This window comes from Leopardus geoffroyi, chromosome B4 (assembly GCF_018350155.1).
Source record: "Leopardus geoffroyi isolate Oge1 chromosome B4, O.geoffroyi_Oge1_pat1.0, whole genome shotgun sequence".
Classification (NCBI taxonomy): Eukaryota; Metazoa; Chordata; class Mammalia; order Carnivora; family Felidae; genus Leopardus; species Leopardus geoffroyi.
This window is the reverse complement of record NC_059341.1, coordinates 76931179-76957330: the sequence shown is the minus strand read 5'-3', so window position 1 is coordinate 76957330 and position 26152 is coordinate 76931179. Positions and strand designations below refer to the sequence as shown.

The window sequence follows — 26152 nt, the reverse complement described above, 5'->3', positions numbered from 1 at the left end:
CATGACCTGAGCCAAAGTCGGATGCTTAACCATCTGAGCCACGCAGGTGCCCCACTAATATTTCTTATTCTAAACTCTGATATTAATAAAGCCACTCCAACTTTCTTTTTGATTAGTATTAGCATGGTTTACCTCTTTCCATCCTTTTACTTTTAACCTATGTGTGTTTTTTTATTTAAAGCATGTTTTTTTTTTTTAAACATTTATTTATTTTTGAGAGAGAGACAGAATGTGAGCAGGGGAGGGGCAGAGAGAGAGAGAGAGAGAGAGAGAGAGGGAGACACAGAATCCAAAGCAGGCTTCAGGCTCTGAGCTGACAGCTCAGAGCCCGACATGGGGCTCAAACTCACCAACTGTGAGATCATGACCTGAGCCGAAGTCGAACACTCAACCTACTGAGCCACCCAGGTGCCCCAGTTTCCTTCCTTTTTTTAAGTTTATTTTGAGAGAGAGAGAGAGAGAGGACGTGTGCACGAGCAGGGGAGGGGCAGAGAGAGAGGGAGAGCAAGAGAATCCCAAGCAGGCTCCGCACTGCCAGCAAGGAGCTGGATGCAGGGCTGAACTCATGAGTGGTGAGATCATGACCTGAGCCTAAATCAAGGGTCCAACACCTAACCAACTGAGCCACCCCAGTGCCCCTAAAGTGTGTTTCCTATAGATAGCACATAATTGAGTCTTGGGATTTTCTTAATTGAACCTTATAATCTCTATCTTTTAATTGGCTTGTTTGGGTCATTTATATGTAACCTAATTATCAATATGATTGGGTTTAAAAGAAAGAAGGAGAAAGGGGAAAAAAAAGAAAGGACCTCAGATTGGGAATCAGGAAATCAGAGTAAAGTCCTGACTCTGTACTTCTCAGCTCTGTAACTTTAGGTAAATCTCTTAAGTCCTCTGAGCCTTAGCTGGCTCATACATGAATAAGTTGTTTATAAATTACAACATGCTCTCAAATCATAAGGGATTAAAGGGCTATCCAGTTCAAGATGTATAGATAGAAAGGTATCCGTAAACCAGGGTATGAGTGCCTCAAAGAACTAGATCTCATTCATTTATGTATTTCTAGTATCTAGGACCAGGCTTGGCATGTAGAATGTTACCAATAAGTGTTTGTTGAGTGAAAGAGGCAAGAAAAGAATTAACTTTAAATATATGAATGAATGATGGTATATGAAAGATGGGTGTCAGGTGACAAGTTATTAAGTGGCCATGGCACTGCTAAGAACTGAACTTACAATATTTAATTCCTTATCTGTTAAATGGGGATAATTAAAAAAAATTTTTTAATGGTTATTTTTTGGGAGAGAGAGAGAGAAAGAGTGTGAGCAAGGGAGGGACAGAGAGAAAGGGAGACACAGAATCTGAAGCAGGCTCCAGGCTCTGAGCTGTCAGCAGAGAGTTTGACACAGGGCTTGAACTCATGAACCATGAGATCATGACCTGAGCCAAAGTCGGATGCTCAACCAACTGAACCACCCAAGCGCCCCTAAATGGGAATACTTTTAAATAGCATGGAAGAATAATTTGCAGTATACGTACCTGTTCTTACATATGTGTTCATTCAGCAAGTGTTAAGTGCCTACTGTGTGCCAGGCTTGGTTCTAGGTCCTGGGCGTAAAGCAATGTCCATTTTAAACATTCGTTTTTAAAAGCCATCTTGCAATAATGGTCACCTTCGGTAAGTAAAAGTGCAGATTGACCCTTGAGCCCTGGTGCAAATGCAAACGTATTATCGTTAGTTATTGACTGGCTTTAATTTTTAAAAACTTCTCTTTGGGAAAAGAACATTTTCTAATTGCTTTTTCTTATTTTTAGCCATTAATATTTAGTTTGGTAGAAGAACATTTAATTACTTAAAGCAACAGGTGAACTTAATGTATATTAGCAATGGATAAAAGGCTAGATAGCCAAGCAGATAGATGACAAGGAGCCATTCTTCTAATCTAACTGATGATGTCACTGGAGAAAAGGTCAGTTGGAACCTGATGTCTGGCAGTTACAGGGAGCTGTGGCTAGGCAGGGTACTCAGGAACTGCCCTGGAGCCCTTAACCCCAAAGCAGCCAGTATCACGTGTCCAGGTCTGTGTACCAGAGACACAGGACATCTTTGCGACTGACAGGGTGATCCAAAATGGAGAAAAACAGGCCCCTACAGTTGGTTACCCCTGCGTCGGTCAAAGCCATCATCTCAAGGATTGAGGCTGCCCAGCTAACACGGGCTCAGGAGGTAACACCTGAGATAAGGGGGTCACCCTTCTTTTGGGATCTGATGTGGAGACTGAGAACTGATCCCAGATTGGAACAAGATTCCAGCTCTGGGCCCTCAGGGTTCCTGGCATCTTCAACAGGCTGGATTTGCGAACAGATTAATTCAAAATTCCAACTCTTTGACTTGGCCTCTGCAGGGCCGGCTGGAATCGAACCAGCCCTCTGAGGCAGGGCTGGGCACAGGAAGGGAACAGCCCATAAGGAAGCCCTAGGATGGTCCTACCACTATGTGGTAGGTCTTAGCAGGGCAAGAGGAAGGGCCCAGAGTTCTTGATTGAGGTCTGTTCGGGGCAACCTGTCAGAATCCTTCAAGCTAAGCCCTAGAAGCTTATAGAGAAATAGCCAAAGGCTGAAATCACCCTGCCCATGAGCCTCTAGTACCTTTGATCCTAAAGGTTTCTTAGGAACTCATTTTTACAGTCTGTTGCCTCTGGATCCTTGTGAGATGTCCAGAAGTCCCTAGAAAATTTTGAAATTCTGAAGGAATTGTTTGCCCTGGATATTTAGTATTCTTTCCCTTCCTGACTTGGTCTTAATCATCAAAGTGACATTAATAAGAGCTAACACTTATTTTATGTGCCAGGCACTGTCTTAAGTGCTTTACAAATATTAGTTCATTTAATCTTTAGAAGAAATTTTGTGACATTGATATATAATGCTCCCCACTTTATTTTTTTTTTTTAATTATTTTTTTTTTCAAATGTTTATTTATTTTTGGGACAGAGAGAGACAGAGCATGAACGGGGGAGGGGCAGACAGAGAGGGAGACACAGAATCGGAAACAGGCTCCAGGCTCTGAGCCATCAGCCCAGAGCCTGACACGGGGCTCGAACTCACAGACCTCGAGATCGTGACCTGGCTGAAGTCGGACGCTTAACCGACTGCGCCACCCAGGCGCCCCTAATGATCCCCACTTTAGAAGTAATAACACTAGAGCCCCAATAGGTGAACTGACTTGTCTGAGATCACACTACCAGAACCTGGTATCTGGCTTTAGAGTTCACACCCCTAAACACTACAATCTGCTGCCTCCCATATAGGACATTTCTTCCCAGCTCTCAGACATCTTGGACAACGTCAACTGTGTCATCAACAGCTTCCAGGAAGAATTAGGATATGATTTAAAAGAAAAGGCAAAACCTGACCAGATGGAGCAAAAGGGCAAAAACAGATTCATCTTACTGGAGAAAATTGCCTCCTTCTCTGAAGATGCTAATACTAAAGAGAAGCACTTGTATGAAATTCTCCGCTGGCTGGGTGACTGGGGTGAGTTTGCAGACTGGCTGCCTGAGGGCAGGCCGCTTCCCCACTGACTTGGTCCCACACTGGCTCTTGGCTCCTCCTTTCCCCACCCCAGGTCAACTCTCACTGGGAGGAAAAAGCAGGGCAGTTGGTGGGTTGCCAAGGGAGCAAAAGACACACTCCAGTGAGATATTCCCTTGCTTCTGTCACGGCAATCATCTCCACTCACCAGAGGGGCAAACATGTAATAGTCCAAAACCTAGTAGATTGTGACATTAGCTGCATGTGTGATGAAGCCTGTCATAGGTCCATTCTGTTATCTCATCTATCAGCAGGGTTGAAACTAAATTCAAATCCATGCTAGCTATATTTTTAAATTTTCCATGCTTATTGAGATGTAATTGACAAATAACATTGTGTAACTTTAGAGTGTACAATGTGATGATTTGATGCATGTATATGTTATGAAATGATTATCACAATAAGGTTAATTAACACATCTGTCACCTTACAAGTTACCCCCCCCCTTTTTTTTTCTGGTGAAAACATTTAAGATCTACTCTCTTAGCAAATTCCAAGTATACAATACAGTATTGTTAGTATAGACACCACATTGTGTATTAGATCCCCAGAACATTTTAATTTTATAACTGAAACTTTGTACCCTTTGGCCAATAGCTCTCCATTTCCCCCACCCCCCCAGCCCTTGGCAACCACTGTACTCTCTGTTTCTGTGAATTCAACTTTGTGTGTGTGTGTGTGTGTGTGTGTGTGTCTGTGTCTGTGTGTCTGTGTGTTCAGCTTTTTAGATTCCACGTATAAGCGAGATCATACAGTGTTTGTTTTTCTGCATCTGACTTATTCCACTTGGCATAATACCCTCAAGGTATATCCCCTTGGTCACAAATGGCAGGATTTCCTTCTTTATTATGATTTACTAATATTTCATTGTATATACCACATTTTCTTTAACCATTCCTCCACTGACTGACACTTAGCATGTTTCCACATCTTGGCTTTTGTGAATGATGCTTCAATGAACATGGCCATGTAGATATCTCTTGGAGACAGTGATTCCATTCCCTTTGGATATATACCCAGAAGTGGGATTGCTGTATCATATCACAATTGTATTTTTAATTTTTAGAAGAACCTTCATACTGTTTTCCAAAATGGTTGTACCAATTTATATTCCCACCAGAAGTGCACAGGGGTCCCCTTTGCTCCGTGTTCTCATCAACACTTTTTATCTCTTGTCTTTTTCATAATAGCCATCCTATCAGGAATAAGGTAATATCTCATTGTGGTTTTAATTTGTGTTTCCCTGACAGTTAGTGATGTTGATCTCCATTACCTGTTGGCTATTTGTATGTCTTCTTTAAAAAACAGATCCTTTGTCTTTTTTTTTTTTTTTTTTTTTTTTTGCACATACGTATTTAATCACAGTGTTGAAAGGAATTGTAAATATAATCTGGCTTAACATCCTTAATATTACAAATGAGAAAATTAAAAATAACAAAATAAGTGCTTCCAAATTGGTGTCATTTTAAATTCATCATCTCTAATGTTAGTGTGCCCTCAAAATATCTCAGGATATTTGTTTTAGTATTTGTCTGGTGCTGTCGGCCCCTGCCTCCTGCTCTCACTCTCTTCAGTGCCACTGACCGTTGTCACATTGACTGAACTTCCTTTCCAACTTCAGGAGACACCACACCCTTGTGGTTAAAATTACTGGCTGTGGAGGAGATGTGTCTGTCTCCACCATTTAGTAGATGCGTAAACTCAGGCAAATCATTTAATTTTTCTGGGCTGTCCTTTCCTCATCACTGGGGAGTTGGTCCTGCCCCAGCCAGGCCCACACTGACAGGTGTTTGGAAAAGTGCAGCGACCATGGACACATTTATCAGCACAGTGGGGGACACACATTTGCCTGCTTTCCTAAACTCCAGGGCGATGCTGAGATTTGCACCTTTCATAGGTTTCTCCCCAAGTCGATAGGCTGTCTGATAACTGATTCTGTGCCGTGTACATTTAAACCAGTTCAAAATGTGTCATAGCTAGCACAGTAAATTTGATCAAAGGGATGTGGCTATGACTTGCACAGTTACAACTAGCTACAAAGTAGCTACAATTAGACAGTTAAATTGCTGTCACTTGTCATGGGACCACTTTCTGGAAGCTGTGTACTTGCATCAAGAAGGAAAAGATCTCTGAGACCAGGCCAGCTTCCTTTTGTCTTTATCACATCTTGTGTGGCCTTTGCCCATTTTTTAAATTTTTTTTTAACGTTTATTTATTTTTGAGACAGAGAGAGACAGAGCATGAATGGGGGAGGGACAGAGAGAGAGGGAGACACAGAATCAGAAGCAGGCTCCAGGCTCTGAGCCATCAGCCCAGAGCCCAACGCAGGGCTCGAACTCATGGACCCCGAGATCGTGACCTGAGCTGAAGTCGGACACTTAACCGCGCCCCTGCCCATTTTTTAAATTGGATTATTTGTTTTGTTTTGTTTCATTTGCTATTGAGTTGTATGAACTTCTTATTTTGGATATTAACCCTTTATCAGGTATACAGTTTGCAAATATTTTCTCCCATTCTGTAGATTGCCTTTTCATTTTATTGATCCTTTCTTTTACTGTGCAGAAACTATTTAGTTTGATATAGTCCCACTGGTTCATGTTTGCTTCTGTTACCTTTGCTTTTAGTGTCATACCCAAAAAATCATTGCCAAGACCAATGTCAAGAAGCTTTTTCCCTATGTCTTCTTCTAGGAGTTTTATGGTTTCAGGTCTTACATTTAAGTCTTTAATCCATTTTGAGTTAATTTTCGTGAGTGGTGTGAGATAGGGGTCCTATTTCATTCTTTTGCATGTGTATGTCCAGGTTGACCAACATTACTGTGAAGAGCCATCCTTTACCCACTGTCTATTCTTGGCTCCCTTGTCAAATACTAATTGTCCATTTATGCATAGGTTTATTTCTGGGTTCTCAATTCTGCTCCATTTGTCTACGTATCTGTTTTTATGCCGATATCATATTGTTTTGATTATTATAGCTATGTAATATAGTTTGAAATTGGGTAGTATGATGCCTCCAGCTTTGTTCTTTGTCTTAAGATTGCTCTGGCTATTTGGGGCCTTTTGTGGTTCTATATGAATTTTAGGATTTTTTTTTCTGGTTTTTTTTTTTTTTTTCTGTGAAAAATGCCATTGGGATTTTGATAGAGATTTCATTGAATCTGTACATGGCTCTAAATGGTAGTATGGACATTTTAAACAATATTGATTCTTCCAATCCATGAAGGTGGAATATCTTTCCATTTATATGTGTCTTCAGTTTCTTCCATCAATGTCTTATAGCTTCCAGTGTAGAGATCCTTCCCTGGTTAAATTTATTGCTAAGTATATTATTGTTTTTGATGCTGTTGCAAATGGGACTGTTTTCTTTCTTTTTCAGTTAGTTTATCATTAGTTTATAGAAATGCAACTGATTTTTGTATGTTGATTTTGTATCCTGCAACTTTACTGAGTTTGTTTGTTAGCTCTAACAGTTTTTTGATGGACCATGCCGGGTGTTTTATAGAAGAATCCATGGGTGATATTCATAGTACTTAATGACCCTTACTGCATGGGCCAAACAGCTCTGATGCCAGCTGTAAACAACTGGTATAGCCATTTGAGTGTGGACCAACTATACCCAGTCCTGGACCAGGTGCTGCCCCTGTTAACATCACTGTTGTGCCATCGTGAGACCTTAGGCTGCTATGGGGTTGGGTGGATGCCGCAGTGTTGGAGTGAGATGGTATAGGGATGTGCCCTACCCCCTTCACCCTGCCCTGCCTCCAAGGAGCTCATAGTTCTATGATCCTTCAACCGCCCCCAAGAACTAAGTAGGCTTTTCACTCCAGTTAATTCATTTAATTGTCCAGATACCAAACTAGGCAATGGGGATAGAGCAATAACAAGGCAGACACATCCCTAGCCTTATAGTTAAACAACAATACTGTTTAACGTCTGTTGTACGTTTTCGACACAGCAGGCTTCACGTTAATCATTTCACATGCATTATCTCATTTAATCCCCACCCAACCCTTTTACAGGCATGGATGCTGAGGCTCAGAGAAGTAAGTGACTTCCCCAACATCATACAGTTATTAAGAGGTGAAACTAATCCAACCTCAAAGCCTCCTGCTGGAACCCCTGTGCTATAGGACTACTTGGGGCTCCCTAGAGGACAGATTGTACTCAGTCTGCATCTCCCACTCCCTCTCTAGGTGACAGTCTGACCTATGAGCTCAGGAACAGGAAGTGTAAGGAGGAAGAGGAAGCCCTGGATGAATGGATTGAGGTGATGGAGAAGGTATTACCTCTCTCTCTCATTGCCACCAAAGGAGGCATCGAATCTCTCACTTCCCTTTGTTCCACTCTCATTGAAGGACAAAAGCAAAGGACACAAAGTAGGTTCCAGGAACACCTTGGGGGGGGGGGGGGTTGAATGAGGTGGATGCCATCTCAGGAAAAGAGGTCACATGCCAGCACCTGTGGGGTCTTTCTGACTCTCCTCCATAACAAAAGCCTTATCTGAGATGGAGAGGCAATAGCGAGGGGTTGGGGTGTTTAACCCAAGCTGAGCACTGAGCACTTCTAAGCAATCCCTTGGGGCTAGAGGGAGGGGTAATGGGGAGACAGGTCCCTGTTGGTACTCTCTGGAGCTGTAGCCTCATGCAGGTCCTAAGAATCAAGGCTAGTAGGCCAAAAAGGCTGGAATTTGTAGCTACAGCCCAAAGAACATCTTTTCCTTACTCCAAATCCAGCTGTAGAGCCTAGAAGTCTGGCGAGACTCAGCCAGATGCCCTTCCAGGATCTTCTTAATTGTGGCTGCTCCAGGAATGGTCAGTCAACAACATAGTTCGACCTTGAAATTTTAACTCCTCCTACGCTTTGTAGATGAGAACATTAAATCTCAGAGAAGAGAAAGGACTACAAAACAAAACAAAACAAAACAAAGCAAAAATCTGTGGCAAAACCAGACCCCACGCTTAGGTTTTCTGGCTTTTTAATCTTACTCAAGAATATGGGCTTCACAGTCAGATGGACCTGAGGTTGAATCCCATGTGCCAATTTCTGACTGTGTGACTTTGGACAAGTTACATGATCTTTCTGAACCTCACTTTCCTCATATACAAAATGAGGAGCACCCGCCCACTTGCAGGGTTCCACTGGGTGTAAGTCATCTGGCACCATGCTTAGAACATGCTCAGAGCTTAATAAACAATATGTCACTTTGGTGTTTCACCATTGACTCTCATGGCCAGACTCCTTATCAATCAAGCAAGATTGATAGTTGGGGGAGGGATGAAGCAGGGAAAGGTGGATAAGGAGATAATCTCTCCTACAATCCTTACCATGTTATATCTTGAAGTATAGTAATTTGTATATATTTCATAGCTAGATTATAAACTCCTGGATGGCAAAGACTGTGTCTTATTAGTTTCTTTTTAGGGATTAGTTATTGAACACTTACTAGATACCTGGGACTGTGCTTGCCGCTAAACATGCATAATCTAGTGAAATCTTACAAGTAGATGCTTTGGTTGGTTATCCCCATTTTTTAGAAACAGAGGCACTAAGAAGTTAGGAAACTTGCCTAAAGCAAGTGGTAAGGATGGGATTCAAGTCTAAGTTATCTGATTCCAGAATTCAAGCTCTGAACCATATGACCTCTCTGACAATATTAGCTAAATGCTAGTTTGACTTCAATGCCATTTAATTTCCATATCCCTTTAGCTCCTCACCCAAAGGTAGCCAGTGTTTTTTCTGTTAGTGATGTTCACTGAATGGGCAGATGAATGGATGGTCCAAGATAATCACTCCAGCAGCTCTACATATAGTAGATCAAGAGGATACAACTATAATCGTGATCCAGCCCTGAGGAGCTGAGGTCTATGAACGGGTTTGAACATAGTGCACAGTCTGTGTTTATGTGCATTTTTCTGGGAGAAGGTCCCCTGCTTTCATCGAACTACCAAAGGAGTTCATGACCCCCAAAATGGGAAATGACATTAGTCATTTAAAAACCCAACATATGAACAGTTGCAGAACCATGTGATAAATTCTCTACACAGTCTAATGGTAACAGGAAAGGGAAACAAAACTTCTCAGGTGACCTGGAGTCTAAGTGCCAGGTAGGTTTCCAGAGTTTGGATAGTTGGTAATAGATAGCCAAACATGGATATTGAGTCTGGGAAGTAGCATGATTAGGAAAGTGACTTTACTCCAGGGAAATACATGAGATCAGAAGTACACTGAATTAGGGGCACCTGGGTGGCTCAGTCGGTCAAGTGTCCGACTTCGGCTCAGGTCATGATCTCGCAGTCCGTGAGTTCGAGCCCTACGTCAGTCTCTGTGCTGACAGCTCGGAGCCTGGAGTTTGCTTCAGATTCTGTGTCTCCCTCTCTCTCTGTCCCTCCCTTGCTTGCACTCTGTTTCTCTTTCTCTCTCTCTCTCAAAAATAAATAAATTTTTTTTAATATTTAAAAAAAAGAGGTACACTGAATTGAACTGAACTGAATTGAATAGTTTCAGGCCCATGGGCCCTGCAGGTGCTATGGAGCTGGCTCACCCTGACAGGTAAACTCTGAGCAAGCTCTGAGCCTGGCAGAGATCTCTCCTGACAACATCTCCCCTGGCCTCACCTGTTGCCTCAGCTCCTTATTCTTGCCAAAGGCGTAAGAGAGTTGGATGGGAATTTGGCCAGGCAGGGTGTGCAGAATCAGTATAATTGTTGGGGCTCACGGGAGCTTGTTGCCTTTGTTCTGTCTCTCCTAGTATCCAAACACACCTTCTGGCAGGGCTGGTGGGAACAGAGACCCCCAAAATCTGCACCCTACCCTCAGCCACTGAGCCCAGAACAGATGCTCCAGGACAGTCATGCTACCTGCACGAAGGTCTCTGAGGTGAAGTCCATGCTGCAGGAGCTCCTGGACTCCACCATGTTCAACCAGGGGGAGGTCAGAGCCATCAGGTACATGTCTGCCATGGTAGAGAACCTCAACAAGGCCTTGACCCTCCAGCACAAAGAGAACAGAAGCCTGGAGACCAAATACAGGAACCTGAAAATAGAGATGACCAAAGAACTTAGCACCCAGAGGCTATACTTCCAGAATTCCCTCCAAGTTCTCCAGAGCAAGAGGGATGCCCTGCTAAAGCAAGTGGAAATTCTAGGGGGGAAATACCATGACCTTCTCCTGATAAAGCATGCCTTAGAGTTCCAGCTAGAGAAGGCTCAGTCTGCTAGAGATCAAGCAGAAGAACCGACCAAGATCTTGGTTGACTCCCTGGGGCCCCCTGAGAAAGAGACCCTCCCAGAGAAAGAAACAGTCATGAAGGAAACTCAGCAGGAACCCAAGAAGGAGCAGTGGTTTTCACCACTCTCCCCAGGTCCCATGGCCACAGCCTGGGACAGCGGTGCCAGGCCTTCACCATCTCAGCCACTTTCCACCATGACCATGTATTCGAGGATTGCGGATGTGTACAGCACCAAGGACACCGAACATCTTCAGCCCATGATGCTATCCTCGGTGGATCACAGGTCTCCTAAGATATGGGAAAGACTGGTGGCAGAAAGCCCAGGCCACTTCTTTCACCAAGTGAAAGACCAAAAGGATGTCCAGGAAGCATCCCAGGAGAAGGAAGGACTCCAAATTAAGCCCCACTTGAGGATGCAGCTGTCCCCAGAGAGCTCCAGGAAGGTGGCCTTGGAGAGCAAGGCGGAGCACTGGGAAGAAGAGCTCCGCTGGGAGAGGCAGAGGCAGCAGTGGCTGGAGGAGGAGGAGATGTGGCTGCAGCGTCAGAAGAAGTGGGCCCTGCTGGAGCAGGAACACCAGGAGAAGCTGCAACAGTGGACGGTGGAGGAGGCGGCAAGGGAGCAGTGGCAGAGGTCGGGCCAGCAAGAAAAGGAGCAAGGGGGCCCATGGAGGGAGCCAGAGCCTCCAGGGGAGGGCACAGACAGGGTGCTCTTCATGACCACCAGGCAGTGGAGGGACTTGGAGAAGGCATCACTGGCACCTCCCTCAAGCCGGGCCCAGTCTGCTCACCAAGGCAGGAAGCACTTTCCCAGGTCCCCTAATACCCAGCAGCCTGCCCCCAGAAACCAGAGGAACACGAGTTCAGCCAAGTCTACCCAGAAACTGTGGACCTGCCAGGTTCCCACAAAGCCCAAGAAATCGGCCTCCTTTCCTGTCACGGGGACGTCCATCCAAAAGGTGTCCCGGCCTCCTTTGCGTATCGCCTCAGTAACTCTCAAGGGGAAAGTATACCACATGGATGTGGAGGCACAGAGGAAGAATCTGCAGCTCCTGAGCGAGGAGGCTGACCTGGGGCTGCCCCACTACCTACGCACCAAGGCGCTGGATCTCACCACCACCACCATGGAGCTGAACGTGCTTCGGCTGCAGTGTCTGTGCCATAAGTACATCCGCTACAGACACTTCCAGAGCCTCCGGTAGGTACTCCCTGACACCCACGCCAACTGCAGTGTGTGGGCAGAGACAAAACCCAAAGGGAGAGGAGGAGCACGCAGCAAATGGGAATGGAGAGTCACCCCAGACCTGGACAAGGTCCCCTGAGGGAGGTGGCTGGCAAAAGATGTCTGACCTTGGGCCTGGGGTGACCCTGGAGGTGTGGGAGGTCGGGCATTTACACATACACATTGCTCTTTCCCTGGTGGGTTTTTCCTCTGAGGCCACTTCCTTATTTCTTCCTCTCTTCCTATTGCACTGTCCCTAATGCACCTGATATGTTCCCCTGCTGGCCTTATTCTCTCTTTCTGTTTCCAGCCTGGCCCCAAGGCTCCTCACCTGCCACCACCTCCCACCTCTCTGCTCCCTGCTTTCCTGACTCTCAGCAACCTCTGTTTCCCTCCTTGCTGTCAGGAATTACAAACGCAGAGTCAACGCTGGTTACGAGACTTGGGGAGCAGGCCCTTTCACCCACTAACTCCCTTACCTCATTTCCCAGACAAGAAGTGACCAACCACATACAAGTTATGCAAGAAACTGAGACTACCTACAAGACCCAGAACCTCTACATCTACCTGGAAAACATTGACCGCCTGCAGAATCTCTGGCTGCAGGCCTGGACAGACAAGCAGAAGGACCTGGAGGAGAAGCGCCGAGAGTGCCTGAGCAGCATGGTGACCATGTTCCCCAAGGTGGGCCTCCCTCACTGGGGGGGTCAGCACAGCTGGAAGGGATGTGAGCTGGTGGGGTGTAACTGGGGGCAGGGTAGCGGACAGGAAATAAGAGGGCAGGTTAGAGACTCTGAGCCAGGAAGAGGCAAAGGCTGGAGGCTCAAGCATAAGGAAGGGCAGCTTTCTGATTTTTTATATGGGGAGAGTGGGAGAGAGAGGGGCCCTCAAACAGAACTGTAGGAGAAAGACTCTTCTGGAGAGAGAAGGCAGCTGGATCCTGTAGTCCCAACTTTATGCTCAAGTTCTCCCTCCCCCACGGGGCCCTCTGCCCTGTTCCTGTGTGTTCTGGTTCCTCTACTGACTTAGTCACAGCTGTCCTTTTTACCCACATGCTGGGATCTCACTTTGCCTCTCTCTGTGGATGGTTCCTTTGCTTTCTAGATGCCAGGTCTCTTCTGATCACTTCCTGACCAAGGTTCCTGCCAGGTAAAATCAGTGAAACCCTGGTTGTCTGAAAATGTCTTTACGTAGTACCTTCACTCTTTTTTTCTTTTATGTTTATTTTTTAATTTTTGAGAGAGAGAGAGAGGGAGAGAGAACACGTGCACATGAGTGGGAGAGGGGTCAGAGAGAAAGGGAGACACAGAATCTGAAGCAGGCTCCAGGCTCTGGGCTGTCAGCACAGAGCCTCGAACCCATGAACCACGAGATCATGACCTGAGCTGAAGTCAGATGCTTAACCAACTGAGCCACCTAGGTGCCCCTAGTACCTTCTTAATTGACAGTTGGTCTGGATATGGAAGTCTAGGTTAGAATGCATTTTCCCTCTCATTTTTGACAGCACTTCTCATTGCCTTCTGGGTTTTGGTGTTGCTGTTGACAGTACAAAGTCACTCTGAGGCCTGATCTGTGGGTCTGCACTGTTTTTACTCTCTGAGGGCTAGATTCAGTTTCCCCTGCTAGCAGGGTCAGAGAAGTAGCAAGTGCTGACATGGTCCACAGAGGACTAGCTGACCTCCCAGGGAATTAGAAAATCATAGCATTGGCTCAGAACCCATGGGGAATCCCCCCAAGTCTGGGGGAAGCCGTGTGCTGAGGGACTTAGTGTAAGTTCCTGTGTCAGGCAGTTGGAGAAGCCTTGGTCATGGGGCCATCTCCCAACTCAGTTTCCTATCACTTTGTACTAGTCCCAATCATCTCCTGTAGGTATCTTCACTTGTTAAGTTGTAGGTGTCTTGACTTGTTAACAACGGACTATATGACAATTCTTTGGGTGGCTAGAAGGGTTTCCCCAGCTCCTTACCCAGTGCCAGGGCAGAGGCTGGATACAAAAATACCCAGAGCATTCTAGGCACAACTTGGCCTCATGTTGTGAATCCTGAGTGCTCTCTCGAGTTCCAGCTGCTCTGGCTTCCTTTAGATTTTTTTTTTTTTTTTTTTTTTTTTTTGCTGTTTTGCTCATTGTCCAGATTCTCCACAACAAAGGAGAAAACAGGAACTAACCTAGCAAATAATAATTCAAGGAATTTTTAGGAAATTTGATACTTGGGGGTTCTAGGGCTCTCTGATTGGAGGCATTCCCTGGGCCTTACCTTCTCTTCTTAGCCCTGAGTCAGGCTATGCCTCCTTCTGCTCTAGAGAGGGGATAAATTCCTGTCTCCTTGATGCCTCTCTGCTGGTGTCCCTAGCTCCAGCTGGAGTGGAACGTTCGTCTGCACATCCCTGTGGTCACCTCCACAAAGCTGAGGAAAAACAAGCCACCCACATCCTCTCTCCGGCACACGCACTCATGTGGCCCCTCCTGCAGGCAGCCTCCTGGGCACTTTCCATGCAAGCACTGGGAATGTGAGCCCCTGTGCATGGCTCGGTAGGTGCAGGGAAGCGGGTAGGCAGCCAGCTGGATGGGTGGGGAGATGGAGCAAGCTGGGGTGGCCAGACTGGGGAGACTGGGAGCTTGGTGAAGGCACAGGCAGGCAGAGTTCACCTCATGAGTTGTAAGATGCCTGCCTTCTCAGCTGCCTTGCTCAGTTCTAGCCATTGGCCCAGATGGGTGGGCTCAGGAGCCAGCCCGATCCAGATAGGTTTCACATTGCAACTGAAAGACTCTGAGGACCCACATCTGAGAGCCTACAACCATTTCTGCCCTGAACATTGTTGGTCCAGCACCTGCCATTAGCCTGTCCATATAAATAAGCCTGATCCTTCCCACCGTGTGACCCCACCACCCAGGCTCAGAAAGAGACACCATGAGCCTCTGGGCAGTCAAGAAGACCCACATCCTCACCTAGTATGGCCCAGTGCAGAGCAGCCCCGAGGCATGTGCCTAGAAGAACAGAGGCTAACCCCTTCAGCAGCTCCTCAGCCAAAGGAGCCCCAGGGAGGTGAGGCTTAGAGTTAAGGGGAAGAGAGGTGACAGGATGGTGATAACAACTATTTGAGAGGGAAAGAAAACAAGTCCTGACGTTTTGGGCCTTATGGCTTTGGAGAGCTTGTTGTTTCTCAGTCTCCCTCTGTGTGTCTAACCCTTTATCTCTTTCTACACTTTCAACCTCCACACCCCAGACAACAGGATAACCAGATAGAAGCCATCTGGAAGACTGATGTGGCCTCCTCCAGTCACCCAATAGAAAAGAAGACTCCCCCCGGCCTGCCCTGGGACCAGCTAGGGGGGTGCCCAGACATTCCCCGGCTATTGACCTTGGATGTGCATTCCTCCTACCACAAAAGCTTGAGGTCCCTCAAGGCCTGGTAAGGTACAAGGTTGGATAGTTAATCTGGATTTGGAGAAACCTTCCCACCAAGGTCAGGGGCCAGAGTACACATTGACTGTGTCCAACCACCCAAGAGATCTCTTTCCAGACATTCATAACAACCTCATTTATTGTACCACATCAGACAGAGAGATGCTTACCTGCCTCATTGGCCATCAGCTTGGGTCCCCATGCCACCATTCTAGTTTTCTCAGAGGACTTTATGTAGTGTCTCAGAAGATCGCTACACATGTCTTAACTTCCCAGTTGTTTTTTGAGCTGCATGTGAGTTGCTCAGGATGTGAATCTTGTCCTAGGCCTGAAGGTTGTTCTCAAGGAGAGCCAGGTAGAGGAATGGAGAGATGAAGGAGACCAAGAATCATGTGATGAACCTGAGACTCAGGACTGGGCCTGTCTTTGGCTTTCTCATTTCTTTACTGCCTTGGAGAATAGTTCGCAGGAATAGCAGCTGAGAGGAAGAGGCAGGACTCAGTAGGCCAACAAGAGGCTATTCCAGTTAGGAAGGTTCTGTTGAAGACTTAAGGCTCTTTCAAGGAGCGTTTTTAGATTTTTGCAGCAATCCCTGCTGCCTCTTATGGCCGTGGCCCTGCCCCAATTAAAGATCTCTGACAGGGAGAGGGTACTGATGGCTGCCAGTCTAGATCTAACCAGAATTAAGGCTGTAAGATGCTGGTGCTGCCCTGTCCTCCAGACAGGGACTTAGGTGAGACAGGGTGGCATGGTAGCATCAAAGAAGGCTGGTCCTTGGCTCTACTTCTGCTCTGAAGTGGGTCTGAGAGTCCCAGCTGGTACATAGATACCTGGTTTTCAGTTCCTGGAGAATTGCTAAGAGGTGTGTGTGCATCTGTGTGTGTGTATGTGTGTGTGGTGTTGAGCTGGATAAAGCAAACAAAATTGATTGAGAGCAACCAAAACAACACTGTGGCAGAACTCAGTAACCAGAGGTCAACTGGGGCCCCGCCCCACTAAGATTTGGCTAAACTTGCCCAAGGTCACCTACAGTATATCTCTCGTCCCCGAGCTCCTCCTTTCTCTGCATCCCAGCTAGTGCCTGGGCTTTGCTTGGCATCTGTTTGAATCTGAGGCCCCAACCCTTTTGTTCTTCCCCACACATAATATGGGTACATAAATATCGAGAATATGCACTCCACTCAACCCCAAGCCTTTCATGATATTAGTATCTTTTTGAAAATTTAAGAGGATGTTGGGGAAAGGGATTCAGAATGAAAAGCACCAAACAACAGCCTCTTTCTTCCCCTCTCTCTCTGGCGTAACATGCAAAACTCAAAAACTCCTTCCTGTCTCATGCAGAGCTGTTCCACCCACACCCAGGCCTCCACTGGGATCTCAGCTTCAGGCTTAAGCACTTATCAAAATATTGTTCCCAACAAAGACAGCTTCCCCTTTCCAGGGGAATTTAGGTGAATACAATTTTCTTCCCCCCCCGCCCCCCGCTTTTTTTTTTTAACTCCATACAAGTTCATTCAGTTTATCATACTATCAGGTGTAGAGACAAAGCCCTGCTTCATCTGTCTTCTTGATCCGCATCCCAGGTTGGCACTGCCTACCTGCGTGTCAGGCTGGTCCTGGATGGTTCAGTGTGGGAGCTCGCCATGTTGTCTTGGGACCCCGTTATCATAACATGGGAATCTGCCACTCTCTGATGAAAGTTCTCTGCCGCTGTCCAGGCTCCTGCTGCCTCAGGGATGGTGGCCGTCCTGCTCTCTTTGTGAGTGCTCCGTGCATGTGGCCTCTGCAGACACACTCTGTTTCCATTCCCAGAGTGTACCTTCTCTTTGACCGCCTGCCCCTGCCTCATCACAGATGCTCACATCCACCTGCTGTGTGGTCTCAGGTCACTCACTTCTTTGTGATCCTGCCAGCCTCACCAGCTCCCCTGGCCCAGGTCACACCACCATCTGGTTTCCTAACTAGGACCAACTACATGCTGCCTGCCTGGAATGGACAGCCTGTCTCATCTACAGGTCACTGGGTGGCCTCTCAGAATATGGGGAAGGGCTATTCATCTCTCTATGGTTTGGGACACTAGAAAGGCCATGTCCCTCAAAAGCCAGCAGACCCCCTTTTGTAAGAGCTTTCTCTGCTTTGTCTTACAAGCATCTCCTCTGGGCTCTGACAGGTAAGACAGCTGTGTGCCTGCATATACCAAACACTGTCTGCAGTTGGAGAAGGATCTTAATCCTGACTCTAACTGCCCTGCCCTCTGTTGCTCACGGCCTATTCCTGCACAGCTAACATACACGGTGGTTCACATGCATGGCCAAGATGCAGTGAGCACAGACTCGCACAGATCTCCAACATGCTGCAGACAGAGGAGAGGGCTTATTAAAACTTGGTTTCTGGGAAGGAGATTAGACGGGAGTGGAGAGGAAGGAACATGGATAGGAAGGAACAGGGAAGAATGAAGGGAGGGAAGAGGAAATTTTCTGTGATATGAGACAAGAGGCAGGTCACAAGAAGAGAAGCAGAGCCCCTGGGATGTGGCAGGGAGGTTATGTTAAGCAGTTCCGCATCCAGGTCAAATCCGGACGCAGCTCTGGACTGTCTCCCAGAGCTGACTAGGGAAGCTCTTGGGTGGGCCAGGTGGGCACACATATCCTGGGGCCTTGTCTCAGCTGCTCTCCAACCCATAATTGAATTAACTCTTTCAGTGTCTTGGCGACCAAAAGAAACGAATCCCGGGAAGCCCCAGATGAGTCAGCTGAGCTTGTTTGTAAAAAGTCAAATGAGTCTTTCCCTGGAACCATAAAGCCAGAAGGATCAAGACAGTCTCAGTCCCCACTCCATCCATTAGTCAGTGATTCTCAAACTTCAGGGTGACTGAAAATCACATGGGAACTTGTTTCAAATGCAGGTTCCCAGCTGGTGTTTTTAAACAAACATCCTGGGCATTGCTAAGTAGTCCTAGAACTTTGAGAAACACTACTTCCCTCCTTCAGTCCCCAAACTGTACATTTTTAATAAAATAGAGGTGTGTTTCATTTTAAAACTTTTTGTGTTGTTGCTGAAACCCACACTGAACTCAGTTTTGGAACCGGATCTATGACCATCTGGCCCCTACCTGGACACCAATCAGGGAGGATTCCCCAAGTGTCACCTCTGCCCTTTGGGAGCCAGCAAGCCAGGGCGGCCACGATTAGTGCCCGGCATGCAGTAGGCACCAGTAATTTTTCAATTCATCACAGACATGGACAAATAAGTAACTGATGTGCTGATGATTAGCAGGAAGAAGGCTCAGAAGATAAGACCAAAAGGAAGTATCAAGTACCAGTCAGAGCCAGATGTCACTGGGTAGGAGGCAAAGGCAGATACGTCTCTGAGGAGTAAGGACAAAGGTGGAAGAAATGAAGACACAGAGGTTCCACCTCTAGATGGTGTGGTCTAAGGAGGCCATCTCTGGCAACTCTTCAATTCAAGCAGTTACAACACTGCTTTCGTGAATTGATTCAGCTCATGAGCACCGCTGTCCACCCTACTCCCCTCTAGCACACAGCCATCTGCCTCATCTACCACTTGGCCTTCAGCCTCCAGCTTTCCTCCACTGGCCCAGACACACCTGGCCTGGGGACATTGTCTAGGAAGTGACCCTGTCCTCAGAGAACCCGCAACCCAGTGATTCTGTTTATCAGGATTGGTGCCCATGCGTGCTTCCATCCAAGGTGAAGACTCGGAAAAGAAGAGGAAGATGTGGGATGTGAAAAGCTGGCCTTTAGATGATGTGAGAGTAGAAATTACTGCTGAGCCATGGCTTAACATAGGGCAAGGATGCCTGGTTGGGGAGGAAGGGGAGAGGCATTCCTGCTGCAGGTCTTAACACAGGACAACTGTGACAGCCAAGAGCCACTCCTGGCCTTTCAGGTCTCAAGCTTATTCTTTCTTTGGAGGCCTCACCCAAATTGTATCCTACATAATAAAATGCCCTAACACTAAATACAACACTTTAAATAATTTGAAAGGATTTATGTAACTCTACCTTGGAAATAACTGGCCATGAGGGTGTTTTTTTAATCTTTTATTATTTTTGAGAGAGAGAGAGAGACAGAATGAGAGCAGGGGAGGAACAGAGACAGAGGGAGACGCAGAATCCGAAGCAGGCTTCAGGCTCCAAGCTGTCAGCACAGAGCCCGATGAGGGGCTTGAACCCATGAACCATGAGATCATGACCTGAGCCGAAGTTGGACACTTAACCAACTGAGCCACCCAGGCGCCCCTTTTTCTTAAATTTTTTTTGAATCTTTTGAGTTTTTTTTTTTTTTAAACGTCTTTGACTATGACTTCTCAACGATCATCATGCATATGAGGTGCCTGGGTGGCTCAGTCAGTTAAGTGTCCGACTCTTGATTTCAGCTCAGGTCATGATCTCATGGTTTGTGAAATCGAGCCCTGTGTTGGGCTGAATGCTGACAGAGCAGGGCCTGCTTGGGATTCTCTCTCTCTCCAAGTAAATAAATAAACATTTATAAAACATCATCATTGGGGCGCCTGGGTGGCGCAATCGGTTAAGCATCCGATTTCAGCCAGGTCACGATCTCGCAGTCCGTGAGTTCGAGCCCCGCGTCGGGCTCTGGGCTGGTGGCTCAGAGCCTGGAGCCTGTTTCCGATTCTGTGTCTCCCTCTCTCTCTGCCCCTCCCCCGTTCATGCTCTGTCTCTCTCTGTCCCAAAAATAAATAAACGTTGAAAAAAAAAATTTTTTTTTAAAAAAACATCATCATGCATAGAGATGAAATCTAACAAATTTTGTAAATGTAATGAAAATATTTTAATATTAAATTTGACAGTGTAATGAAACTGACAATGTTACATTTTGTAAACAACTACATATTAATTTTTTTACATTTTTGTATTTTGATGGCAATGATATCTTAAAGGTTTTGTACATTTTCATAGGCTCTTGGCATTGTGCTTAAGGGGCCTAGTGGCTATACCTGCTCTAGTGATGAAGGACTTTGACTTTCCAGACATCCTCTAGCAAGCTCTCTGGCAAGCAAGCAAAGTGTCTGACTGATTCTTCTGCTTTGTCAATGGTGTCATCCCCTTGAGGACAAAGAGGGCCTGGATTGTCCCAATCTGTGAAGCCAAGAGATTTGGACACCAAGGAGATATATTTCTATCTATGTCTCTTTATTATGATATATGATATCACAAGCCATGAAATCATGACCTGAGCTGAAATCATGACTGAGCCACCCAGGCACGCCCTATGCATGATGATTGTTGAGAAGTGATAGTCAAAGACACGTTAAAAAAAACTCATGGCCAGTTATTTTCAAGGCAGAGTTATATAAATCCTTTCAAATTATTTAAAGCACTATATACGGTGGCTTTCCAGGATGAGGTTTTTGATATTACATGAGTCTCTTTTTTTTCAGAGCAAAGTTGATGTACTTAGTCAAATAAGATATTGCCTCCACCCCAAAAAAATCTCCAGGAACCCAAGGCATTGGAAGGAATACTTCTTGGCATATTTCTTCGAGTCAGATTTAGGGATTGGCCATAGCTCTGCTTGCATGGCCATGGCCTTGGGGACCTCAAAGATGATGAACCAATACTAATGTGGAGAAGGGGACATGAGGAAAGGGTTTACTTTAAGCCCTAAGTGACCTTCAAGGAGGTGTGGGTAAAGTGGAAAGGACAAAAACCTTTTGAAGACAACCCAGCCAAAGAGCTAGGGAGGGAAAAGCCATGCAGGGTCTTGTTTTCCATGTACAGGGGAGGCCAACTTGGAAAGCCAGAAAAAGGATGAGCATGACTGACTCCATGATTGGAGGAGTCATCTTCAAAAAAAAATTAAAAATAAATACAATAGAGCATGGCTAACATGTAACTATCAGTGAGGACTTTGAAATAGCTATATTTACCATAAAGAAACTAGTCTAGTGGAAAAGGTGGACAATATGTGTAACAGTTGGGGAATTTGAGTAAAGAGTAGGAAATTGTAAAAATGAATGGAAAAATGGAAATGCTAGAAGTGAAAATCTTAATATCAGAGATGAGGAATTCCTTCAACAGGTTTATCAATAAACTGGACAAAAGCAGAGGGGAAAAAAAAAAACCTGTGAACTTGGAGCTAGCTCAGTAAAAATGAACCAAACTGTATCACAAAAGTAAAAGCAAACAAACAATTAAGCAAACCCAAAACTAAGCACCAAGACATATGGCACAATGACAAATGATCTAACACGTATGTAATGGAAGTCTCAGAAGAAGAGGGGAGACAGAATGGGGCAGAAGAAATATTTGAAGAGATAATCACTCAGAATCTCCCAAATTCACAAAAGACAAAAACCACAGATCCAAGAAGCTCAGAGGACCCCAAACAAGATAAACGGGAAGAAAAACACAGTTAAGCATATCATAGTCCCAACTGTTGAAACCAAAGATAAAAGAACATCCTGAAAGTAGCCAGAAAGAAGAAAAAAAATACATAAAGAAGCAAGAAGCAGTCTTCTTAGAAACTCAGCAGGGTGCCTGGGTAGCTCAGTCAGGTGTCTGACTCTTGGTTTTAGCTCAGGTCATGGTCTCGCAGTTCATGGGTTCAAGCCCTGAGTTGGGCTTTGCGCTGACAGTGCGGAGCCTGCTTGGGATTCTCTCTCTTTCTCTCTGCCCCTCCCACACTCTCTTTCTCTCTCAAAATAAATTAATTAACAAAGAAAAGAAAGAAAAAATAAACTCAACCAGATGGTTCCTGAGGCCCAGCTCTATCCCTGCCATATAGGTCCACAAGATAAACCTCATAACATTCCAGAATATTCTCCCATCTGGGGGGCTGATATGAGCTTGGGCAGATTTCTGTTACCTGCAAAAACAACAATGGGGTGCAGCCGAGCAGTGGCTCAGCTAAGCAGCAGCCTGCAGGGCACTGGCTCTCCAGTTCACCACCTGCAGCCCCACCACCACCACCCCATGCCACACCCAGCCCCTTTCTCTACACACACCCCACCCTGAGCTGGCTGTGGCCACATCACCCCTCAAATACTATTTATTGGCTGTGAGTTGGAAGGAGGCAGAGTAGGGAGAGGCTAGACATACTAGTAAACTGGCCTCGACGCCCATCGAGGTAGGCCCTGGGATCTGAATGTTGCTCCAAAGCCTTTCCCCAGGCGTGACCAGCCTGGAACAACCAAAGCCTGAGTCCAGTGGGGACACCTGTCAGGACTTTGCTGAGTGGATGGTCACTGCCATTGCTGGCAAAGTCTGTGAGAGGCAGCTAGTTGCCATAATTCAGAGTTCCCATGTGGTCAAGAAGATTCAGGTTTCCTCCCCCACGACCCATGTTCAGAGAGTCCCTGTGTTGGCTTCTGTGTGGCCTCACTTTCCAGAAGAGTTCCTTTGCTGCAGGAGCCACAAGGAGGCAGCAAAGAGCTTGTTTCAGGACCTCAGCTGGCCTGGAGAATTAGAGGGGTCGAATTTAAAATCTGGGCACTGCTGGAAGATGGACACAGCTGAAACTGGTGGGCTTTCCCTGAGACAGTACTCAGCTGAGTGTGGAAAGCAAGTATGGCAAAGGTAGGGGAAAGAGACAAAAGATTCCTGACTCCTCCTTGGACATCTGGATCCTGCAGACAATTCCTGGTTGCCAGGGTCCTCTCTCCCTCAGTCAGGGCCACTTCATCCTCCCTTGACCACCCCAGCAGGGGCCTCAGCTCTGCAGTTCAGAGTGCTGTCTTTGCAAATGATTCTTCAGGCAACTGGTTTTTAGGAACTCTGCCAGGAGGCCCTACTTGAGACTTCCTGAAACATGCATTATGTCCTCATTCATTCATTCATTCATTCAACAAATATCTATTGGGCACCTAATACTGGGCACGATTCTAGGCATTAGGGATACAGTACTGAAGAAAATAGATTTTTTAAAGTGCTTTCATGGAGCTTACATTCTTTTGGAGGAAACCAGATAAGAAATTAGAACTAAAATACACCAAATGTTAGATGGTAAAAGATGCCATGGAGAGACACAAATTTCAGAAGAGGGTAAGGTACCAGAATACAGGGGTTACAATTTAAAATAGGTCACATCGGGGTGCCTGGGTGGCTCAGTCAGTTGAGTGTCCAACTCTTGATTTCGGCTCAGGTCATGATCTCAGAGTTTCATGAGTTCGAGCCCTATGTTGGGCTCCGCACTGACAGTGCGGAGCCTGCTTGGGATTCTCTGTCTCCATCTCTCTCTCCCTCTCTCTCTCTACCCCTCCCCCACTCATGCTATCTCTGTCTCTCTCAAAAAATAAACTTAAAAAAAATAAAATATGTCATATCAGGCCTCCCTGAGGTGACATTTGAGTAGTCTTGAGGAGGTGAGAAGTGAGCCATGGGGTAAGAGCATACCGGGCAAGGGAACAGCTGAGGTAGGAGCATGCCTGGCAAACTCCAGAAGTAGCAAGTCTCCAGTGTGGCACCAGGTGAGTGAGTGGGAGAAGAGAAGGAATGATGAGGGAGAGGTGACCAGGGGACAGATCAGTGCCTTGCAGGCCACAGTAAGGACTTCCCTTTTACTCCGGTTGAATAGGAGCCATGTTTACTTTGAATGAAAATGGAAACCATTGCAGAATTTTGAGAAGATGAAGGACATAATCTGAGCGACACCTCAAGAGCATTGCTCTGGGACACCTGAAACTAACGTAATATTATGTGTCAACTGTACTTCAATTAAAACAAACTGGAAGGGCACCCGGGTGTCTCTGTTGGTTAAGCGTCTGACTTCAGCTCAGGTCATGATCTTGAGGTTCGTGAGTTTGAGCCCTGCATTGGGCTTTTTGCTGTCAGCATGGAGCCAGCTTGGGATCCCCTGTTCCCCTCTCTCTCTGCCCCACCCTGTTTGCACTCTGTCTCTCTCAAAAATAAATAAACTTAAAAAAAGAAACTGGAAAAAAGAAAAGAGCATCGCTCTGGCTGCAGTGATGAGAACAGACTGAAGGCTGGGAGGGGGAGGCAGGGAGACCAGTTGGAAGCTATTAACAATTTCCATCCCATTCAGGAAAGGTTAGTAAGGGAGCTCAAATGCCCTCCCCCAGTGAAGTCCCCCCCAATCTTCCCTAAGATCCCCCCCTTCTCTTGGGATCTCTCTCCACCCTCTGTTCATGCATCGCCCAGCCTTGGCCAACCTTGCCTTTGTTCTAGGATTAGTGCTGGGCCTGTCCTCAGCCCCCCTAGACCTCAGACTCTTTAGAAGCAGATGTCCAGTTGCTTTGACAGCTGTAGCTTCTCCCAGCACAGAGTGCTGTACACACAGAAACCAAGTCAGACTTTCCCTAAGGAATGAGTTATCCCATCCCTCATTAGTTGAGCTGCCTGCTCTTGCCTCAGAAGCTTCTTCTGGGCTGTATTTCTGCCTGGAGAGCCACATCTCTCTGTATGAAACACTTTACCACTATAACAGCCCTAATTCTGTCTGTCGGCCACCTTCACAGTCCCTCAGTCATGCCATGTTTACACGCCACCCTTGTCATTGCCCTGCAAAGGCAGGCTCTCAAAGCTGGCAGAAAGCACGTACGAAATATTGTTTGCCAAAGCCATTGGCTTCTCTGGAGGCTTTTGAGAGCAAATTAAATGAGTACTTATTGAGTCCTTAAACATTTATTGAACACCTACTGTGGGGCTGTGTTCTGCACTAGGCAGTGAGGGTATAAAAGTGAATAAAACAAGCTTCCAAGGATCTTACTGCAAACACAGAGTAAAGGCCATATGCAAAGCACAGTGCTAAAATAAATACAACTACGTCCTTGTACTGCACCAAGGACTCCCCATCCACTCATCCGTCTATCACTCACTTAGCAGTTACTTACTGAGTGCACTGAGTGCAATGTACATTACACTGGATGTGTGATGATGGCATTGAGACACAATCCCTCCTCACACTCTGGTGTGGAAACAGCAAATAGTGGGGAGCTGGCATATGCAACAAACACAGTTCAGGGTAAGTGATGTCGTATAGGTACAAAGTAAAATGGAGAACAGGGGAAGGAGATGTTCTTTGCAGTGAGGGTCTGGAAAGGCCTTCTGGGCTAAGTGGGTTTTCAATAGAATGTTGAAGGATGGGTAGAACTACCACAGGTGGAAGGAGTGGAATCAGAGGAATCCAAAGGAATAGAACACTATGAGCTTAGACCCTGTTTATGGGCCAGAAAGTGGCCCCTGTGGTTGTGGTTCATTGGGTAGAGCCAGGTGTTGTAGGAGCTGAGCTGGACTGGAATTGGGTTTGGATGGGCTTGAAGGCCAAGCTGATGATTTTCAAGAAAAGGAGTGGTAGTTCTAGATCTTGCTTTAGAGAGGCAGTTGTGGCAATGCAGAGACATTAGAGAATGAAATCAATTCGAGGAGCAACAATGAAGGCTTGAACCAAAGTAGTATAAAGAAATAGCTTTGGGGCACCTGGGTGGCTCAGTCAGTTAAACATCGCACTCTTGATTTTGGCTCAGGTCATGATCTCACCGTTGTGAGTTCAAGCCCTGTCAGGCACAGAGCCTGCTTGGGATTCTCTCTCTCCCTCTTGCTCTGCCCCTTCTCCCTTGCTCGAACTCTCTCTCTCTCAAAATAAACATTAAAAAAAAAAAAAAAAAGGAACCAGCTTTGATTGAATTTATATATTCATGCCCTTGTTTGTTCACAATTATGTACAAAACCTTGTATTGATTGAAGATAGGGATGGAGCAGACAGGGAGGAAAG

The 26152-nt window shown here is 46.1% G+C and overlaps 1 protein-coding gene across 4 annotated transcripts; it reads left to right on the top strand.

Annotated features, from left to right (window-relative positions):
• Positions 1–24156, top strand: FAM186B (family with sequence similarity 186 member B). Of its 4 annotated transcripts, none has more exons than XM_045465856.1 (8): positions 1–46; positions 3309–3534; positions 7784–7966; positions 10338–12012; positions 12528–12720; positions 14388–14566; positions 15262–15447; positions 18143–18480. In XM_045465856.1, the coding sequence occupies exons 2-8, from the start codon at positions 3417–3419 to the stop codon at positions 18309–18311; spliced, it is 2703 nt and encodes a 900-aa protein (XP_045321812.1). In that variant the 5' UTR covers positions 1–46; positions 3309–3416; the 3' UTR covers positions 18312–18480. The 4 variants fall into 4 exon arrangements, with proteins under 4 accessions (XP_045321812.1, XP_045321809.1, XP_045321810.1 ...); XM_045465853.1 differs by lacking the exon at positions 1–46 and adding an exon at positions 1977–2227; XM_045465854.1 differs by lacking the exons at positions 1–46; positions 18143–18480 and adding exons at positions 1978–2227; positions 23996–24156.
• The last annotated feature ends 1996 nt before the right edge of the window (positions 24157–26152 follow it).

What these genes read in the sequence shown, in the direction of transcription:
- FAM186B (XM_045465853.1), top strand. Translation starts at nt 2,132, where the DNA reads ATGGAGAAAAACAGGCCCCTACAGTTGGTTACCCCTGCGTCGGTCAAA. An exon ending in ACAAAAGCAAAGGACACAAA is followed by an intron (nt 7,967 to 10,337) that starts GTAGGTTCCAGG and finishes TGTCTCTCCTAG; the next exon opens with TATCCAAACACACCTTCTGG. An exon ending in AGACACTTCCAGAGCCTCCG is followed by an intron (nt 12,013 to 12,527) that starts GTAGGTACTCCC and finishes CTCATTTCCCAG; the next exon opens with ACAAGAAGTGACCAACCACA.